This window comes from Syngnathoides biaculeatus, chromosome 16 (assembly GCF_019802595.1).
Source record: "Syngnathoides biaculeatus isolate LvHL_M chromosome 16, ASM1980259v1, whole genome shotgun sequence".
Classification (NCBI taxonomy): domain Eukaryota; kingdom Metazoa; phylum Chordata; class Actinopteri; order Syngnathiformes; family Syngnathidae; genus Syngnathoides; species Syngnathoides biaculeatus.
In genome coordinates, this window is record NC_084655.1 from 5692753 (window position 1) to 5700295 (window position 7543).

General features: G+C 40.3%; 1 protein-coding gene across 1 annotated transcript in view; it reads left to right on the top strand.

The window, feature by feature from the left end:
- Positions 1–7085, top strand: part of cacng4b (calcium channel, voltage-dependent, gamma subunit 4b) — a 40595-nt gene extending 33510 nt beyond the window's left edge. The window contains exon 4 of the mRNA XM_061845784.1: positions 213–7085. Within this exon, the coding sequence (XP_061701768.1) occupies positions 213–739 (527 nt within the window). The 3' untranslated portion in view covers positions 740–7085. The remainder of the gene's footprint in view (positions 1–212) is intronic.
- The last annotated feature ends 458 nt before the right edge of the window (positions 7086–7543 follow it).

Sequence of the window (7543 nt, forward strand, 5' to 3'; positions counted from 1 at the left end):
TATTTTTTCCCCAAAAAGAATATATTTGAGGCATTCATGGCGGGTTTGGAATTAAATCAGGAAACAATCTTGTCTTTTGTCATATTTTGTCCTTGAGTGAAAAGAGAGGCTTACAGAGAAATTCAGCTGAGATTTGAGGAGGTCTGCTGTACTTGGTGACTTCCCACCATGGGTGACTGATGCCCCCACCCCTTCTTATTTTCCTCTCCCAGGTCTAAGCAACATCATTGGCATCATCGTGTACATCTCAAGCAACGCGGGTGACCCCAACGACAAACGGGACGACGACAAGAAGTACACATACTCGTACGGGTGGTCCTTCTACTTCGGTGCCCTGTCTTTCATTGTGGCCGAGACGGTGGCCGTGCTGGCCATCAACATCTACATTGAGAAGAACAAGGAAGTACGCTGGCGGGCGCGGCGCGACTTCATACGCTCGCTCTCGTCCTCATCGCCATACTCGCGCATCCCGAGCTTCCGCTATCGCCGGCGGACGTCTCAGGGCAGCTCGCACTCTACTGAGGCATCGCGGGAAAACTCCCCTGCGGCAGGTCTGAAGGGGGCCAGCAGTGGCTGTGGGCCCCTAGACGAACTGTCTATGTACGCCCTGGCACGGGACAGCGCGACGGACAATGCGTACAGCCCCGAACATGAGGGGGCTGCGGAATTCCTCCAGGTACATAACTGTTTCCCCAATGATTTGAAGGACGGGGTGAATCGCAGGACCACGCCCGTGTGAGCTGCGCAATGACAGTGGTGTGGTGAGGATATTAAGAAAAACCAGAGGTGCGATCTGCTGGAGCCTGACGGCTTGCTGTAGCCTGACTTCTTTGGGGTTCGGCCCCCAGGGGGTGTCCGCTGCCAGGTGACATGGAAAGTCAACCGGACGCCACACGCGAAAAAAGTGCTCACGCTGTACTTACTGTAAGTAGAAGTACGTACACTTGTGTAAAAAAATATAAAGACTGGTAAAAGTGATTCCTGTACTTAAGTAAAAGAATACAGATTGAAATCTGCGTGAGTACAAAGTAAAAAGTGAATGTTTACTGTCAGTTATATACAGTACCAGTTTCATACAATAACTTGGTTTGATGAACGAGTGCCAATTTTGACCCACTACTGTAATTCAACCTTACAAGTCAATTACTGTGCTGCACTAGTAATACCGCTAACCCAACCAGTAGGCATATGTTACATACCAGTAGGTTCTTTGAAATAATGAGTATGAAAAGTATTTAGAATGCCTTAAATTTTGCACTCTTTGTTATATTGCTGTCACTTGCAAAAATCATTTAAGTTCATTTGTTCCCATCATTAATGTACACATGGCACCCCAGACAGAAAAAAAATGGAAATGCTGACATTTTTGCAGGTTTATTTAAAAAGAAAAACCGAAACATCACTCAATTTTGTCCATTTCTTTGGATCATCCTTGAGACTCACAGTTCATGTCAAAGAAAATGAGAATCATTTGGTGAAAGGAAGTGCCTGAAGAGCTCAGAGACAAAATTGTGGCATGGCACAGATCTGGCAAAGGTTATGAAAAAAATAATCTGAAGAGCACAATGGCCTCCATAATCCTTAAATGGAACATATTTGGGATGACCACAACCCTTCCCAGAGCTGAATGTCCGGTCAAATTAGCAATTGGGGGAGGAGAAAAGACTTGGTGAGAGAGGTAAAGAAAAAAGGTCACAGTGGCTGAGCTCCAGCGATGTAGTCAGAAAGTTCTAGAAAGACAATCAACCAGTCGGGGCTTTAAGACAGAGTGGCCAAATGGAAGTCTCTCCTCAGTCCAAGACACATGAAAACCTGTATGCCGTTTGCTATAAAAACACCTGAAGGTAATAAATAATATTCTTTGGTCTGATGAGACCAAGGTATAACTTTTTGGTCTTAATTCTAACCAATGTTTGGAGAAAGTGAGGCACTGCTCATCACCAGTCTAATACAATCACAACAGTGAAGAATGGCAGTGGCAGCATCATGCTGTAGGGGTGCTTTTCATTTCCAGGGACTCGACGGCTGGTTGATATTGAAAGAAAGGTGAATGCGGCCAAGTATAGTGATATCCTGGACGAAAATCTTCTTCAGAATGCTCAAGACATCAGACTGGGCCGAAGATTCACCTTCAACAAAGACAATGCTCCAAAGCACAGCTAAAATAACAAAGGAGTAACTTCAGGAGAACTCTTGTGACTGTTCTTGAATGGCCTAGCCAGAGCCCTGACTTAAACTTAAAACTGAGCATCTCTGGAGAGACCTAAAAATGGCTCTCCACCAACATTCACCATCCAACCTAATATAACTGGAGAGGAAGTGCACAGAGAAATGGCAGAGGATCGCCAAACTCAGGTGTGGAAAAACATGTTGCGTCGTTCCCTAAAAGACTCATTGTTGTATGCGCTCAAAAGGACGCCTCTGCTAAATACAGAGTAAAGGGTCCGAATACTTATGGCCATGTGATATTTTTGTTTTTCTTTTTTAATAAATCTACACTAATATAGGGTGTTGTGTATACATCAATGAGAAAAAAGGAACTTAAATGATTAAATTGTTGCAATATAACAAAAAGACGGGACAAAGCTAAAGGGGTTTGAATACTTTCCGTACCTTATCTATAATGCTTAAGGTCAATGTAGTACATACTGCTCTCATTATTATGATAATTCACTGTACTAGTAGAATGACTAGGATGCAATAAAAGAATGCCTGGGTCTTGCTTGGAACAAATTTTTCCCATTTGTGCCCATTTTGGCCTATTAGTATGCAGTTTAACTAAAGGGTCCCCGTAGCTCAGTGGTTAGTCCACTGGTTTGGTAAACCAGGGGTTGTGGGTTCATATCCCACTGGGGTCACCACTCCCTGAGAAGGGTTGAATCAGGAAGGGCATCCGGCGTAAAAATTGTGCCAAACGTATATATGCGTTCATCTGAGATGACACGCTGCGGCGACCCCGAAAGGGACAAGCCGAAAGAAACACACACAGTATGCAGTTTAACTTTACTACTCCACTGCCAGGCATAACTAGTAGATATATGTTACACACTAGTTGCCTTTCTATGAAGAATATTGAATAAATTCTCAAATATCTTTCCTTAAACCTGTTTGAACATTGATTTGATATCCTTCAAATCCTGCAGGTGCTAGGACACTCATTGTCTTCACTCGTAAAACAATTCATCATTCTGGTAAAAGAACTCGGGAACACAAATGGAATTGCTGTCAAACTAGTTATATTTGTCTTGTACTCCTGCATACCAGTACATAATTCAACATTATTAATAAACTACTGTGCTTTATTAGTAATATTACTAGGCCCAACTAGGACGCATGTATCACATACTTATTGCCTCCTTCATGAAGTATCCTGGTTAAGATCTGTGTACCAGTAGGTTTTTTTTTTGTTTGCAAAAAAACTCAGTGCTATCGTAGAAGAATTAGGGCGCACTAGTAGAACACCTATGGTGCACTGTGCTAGTGGAAATGCTGTGTCAACCCAGTAATAAATAATTTCACTACTAGTTTTCCTTTGGGTCTAGTGGTATGCAATTAAACCTTTCGAATAAACTACTGTCTTGCAATGGTAGCATTATTAATCCCAACTAGTAGACATGTGTCTTGTACTTGTATCTCCTATCCTTAAATCAATGCACTAGTTACTGTCTGTGCTTTGTCCTCACTGGTGAGACAATTTAGTGCAAGAGTAGAATGATTAAGGCAAACTAGTAGAGTAGCCATCTTACTAGTAACATTTAATAAAGGCTATCTTTTTCCCTCCACTAGTTTCTGCTAGAATGTAATTAAACCTGGCTAGTAAACTATTGTGCTGTAGTAGTAACAGTACTATTCCCAACTAGGCATGTATTACACATTAGAACCTTTCTTGACATCCAGCTCAAAATCCTTATACTAGTACACATTTTCTTCACTGGTATGCCAAATCAGTGCACTACAAGAATAGCTAAGGTGCACCAGAATGGTTTCACAGTATTTTTTCTTCAGTTCTAGTGCCTTTTTAGTGCAACCATAAACCTTAATAGGTTCAGTGCTAGTAACACTACTTGGTCCAACTTGTAGGCATCTGTCACACACTCATGGCCTCCTTGACTACAAACATAAGGGTAGTATGACAATTCAGTGCACTAAGAGAACTGAAATTCATTTGTGTAGCCCCTAACCACAAAATAGTCACAAAGGGCTTCACATGATCAACTAGGGGTCACTAGTAAAATGGCTGTCTGACTAGTAAAGATTTTTCCACTTCTAGTGCCCACTTTAAACCTAGTAGGTCACAAGTTAACCACACTTCTTAAGTACTGTGTTGCACAAGTAACATGACCAGTAACAAGCGAAAAACAAAGCCAAACTAATAGGTATGTGTTACACACTAGAAGCCTTATGAATACTAGTAGCCTTCTGCATATCATGCTTGAGGTCCATGTTCTAGTACGCACTTTGTCGTCTCTAGTAAGACACTTCAATGCAGGATTAGAATAACTATGGCACAGTAAAATGTCTCTTACACATAACATATTTCCTCTATTAAAGTCACTTTTGACATACTAGTATGCAATAAAACATTACTAATAAACTGTGATGCAGTAGTAACAGTGCTAGGCACAACTACTAGTCATGTTGACATCCACCACAAGTTTTATGTACTAGAGCGCTATTTGTCATCACAAGTTAGACAATTAGAAAAAGAACTAGGTTGCACTTGTAAAACAACTGTTTTCGAGGAACATTTTTTTCCCACTACATCTGCCACGTTTTAACTACTAATAGCAAATTCAACTGAAATATTGTGCTGCACTAGTAACAGTACAAATCCCAACCTGCAGGCATGTGTCACGTACTAGTAGCCTACGTATCAAGGACATCAAACAAATGGTTTAATGGCTATCCAGATACCCGTTTAAGCATTTATTAAACATCCTTGATGTCGTACCTAATGTACTATGTATTAGTACAATCTTTGTCCTGACAATTGAGTGCACTAGTATAAAAACTAGGGTGCACTAGTAGAATGTCTGTGCCTTATTAGTTACACTAGTAGTATTTGTGGAGGCCATTAGTAACACCACCAGGCCCAACTAGTAGGCCTGAGTCAGACACTAGTAGCTTCTTCGACCCTACTACCGCTCCGCCGCGGGAGTAGTTTTGCCTCACTAGTAACATGTCATTGTCATATTAGAATGCAGGAACTTCATACTGTAGACATGGTAGTTCTAACAGGGGCAGTAGTTGTTTTGCTTGTGTGCTGAATTCTCTGACAAGTGAGGAAAAAGTCATAGTAGCACATAGACCTTTACCTGGATAGCAACCCTGCAAAAACTCACTCTTACCTGACCTTATTTTTAGTGAAAACATCTACTGTACTTATTTTAAGATAGGTTTTACACCCCCCCCCCTCCACACACACACCTAAATGTTCAACACGACAAAAAGACATTGTATGAAAAGAGGTTGACTTCTACTAGTGCGTCCTTGGAGACCTGAAAAAGCGCTCACCCACACTTTTTCTCCAATATCATTTTTAGAACGGTTCTCTCAGTTAGAAAATCACAACTTAAAAATGACGAAGTCATAAAACGACTGTATCGCTTTAAAAGCGACCTTCACTCCACTTGAAAAAAAAATAGCACATCAAATATAGAAACCTCCTTTTTGCTCCTTCTGGCAAAGTTATGTATAGATATTATTGAATAATATATGAAAAATGTATACTATTATTTAAGATCATAAAAGTGCATTGTGCCAATTAAAGGCCTCCCCTCAAATAAGCGCCTTGAACTACATTCTTGATAGATGCCTGATAGGCACTTTCCAGTTATACTGATCAAGGGATTTGCAGTATAAAAAAATGGACGTTCCGCTACAAACCCATAGAATCGCGTACATTTCATATAAATCCAAATGTATTATAAAATACTGAAATTACACTGTATGAGGAAATATATATACGCCAATTTTTGCTTTTGAGTTTGACCTTGTATGTACTGTACTGCCCAATAAAGACAAAAAATATGAAGAAGGCAGCATTTTTTTTTTTTTTCCCCCATAATCAAGTGTAATAAATGTGTCTCGTCGGGATTCAAATTTTGTCTTTCCAGCTGATCTCAAGTCAGAGAAAGCCATCTGTATAATCTTTATTATTACAATGTGTGGGTGTCTGGGATACAGTATATAGGTATATCATACAATTACAATGAATAAAATAAATGTGGGGGGGGGACTTGGACAAGTTCGTAAGCATCATTTATTTAAAATGGTCAAAAAAGAAGTGACGGCAATAATATATTTTTTTAAATATTAGAATCTGTCTTTTTTTTCTTGGGAAAGGTTGGAAAAAAAACACCTTGAGTGTGTGATTATATGATTTTCCGGTCCAGTTTTATTGTTAATAAGCACATTTAAGGTTGTTATGTGTGCTGAAATAAAGAAAATGAGGGAAAGAAAAAGCTATGTAAAATAGGAATGGAAAGGTATGTCAAATAAAAAATAATAATAATTTTGTGATCTGTATTTTGATTAATACAACCTGGACTAAAATCCTTCCATCCATCCATCATTTTCTAAGCCGCTTATCCTCACGAGGGTCACGGGGAGTGCTGGAGCCTATCCCAGCTGTCAATGGGCAGGAGGCGGGGTACACCCTGAACTGGTTGCCAGCCAATCGCAGGGAACATAGAGACAAACAGACACAGTCACACTCATACCTAGGGGTAATTTAGAGTGTCCAATTAATGCTGGATGTTTTTGGGATGTCGGAGGAAACCGGAGTACCCGGAGAAAACCCACGCAGGCATGGGGGGAATATGCAAACTCCACACAGGTGGGTCCGGGATTGAACCCGGGACCTCAGAACTGTGACGTCAACGCTTTCCATCTGAGCCACCGTTTCCATTCAATCAAAATTTTCTGGAAGAAAAAAAAACACTTCTGCTTGCCTTGCTTGTTCGTCACACCTTCTGTCTTTTTTCTCAGGTGTGATGGTTTCGAAAAAATCTAATTAGCGGTAGGAGATTTTGTTTTTCACAGGTGATTTTTTTTTCATTAAATTGATTTATACTGACAGGGTAAAAAATATAACCAAAAAGTGCACTACAAAATGTCAAAAATACTATATTTCGTACTTCTAGTCACAGGTAATATCTCTTAAAATAACACTCATCACCAAAAAAGTTTTTTTTTCAGTTTTTACTGGTTTCAAATCAGTTGTATAGAAAAAAACACAAAACAAGCAACAAAGCAGCAGGTTATGTACCGTAAATAAAGGGTTGCTTCCAGCAGCAGCGCAGCACGTGATGCGGAACGCTTTTCCTATTTGTGCAGTGGAAGTGATGCCGTGTGCAGAAATACTAGAGTGGCGGTTCGCCGACTCTGACGCAACATGTTTTTAAAATCGGAATAATGGACTTTAGTTTTTGAGTGACGTCACACACCTTCCGGTTTAGGAAGCGGTCGCAATTTTGGATGGGTGAATTTGAGTCAAAAAACCATAACTAAGCAGAAATCATTTCAGAAAGGCGTATGAATG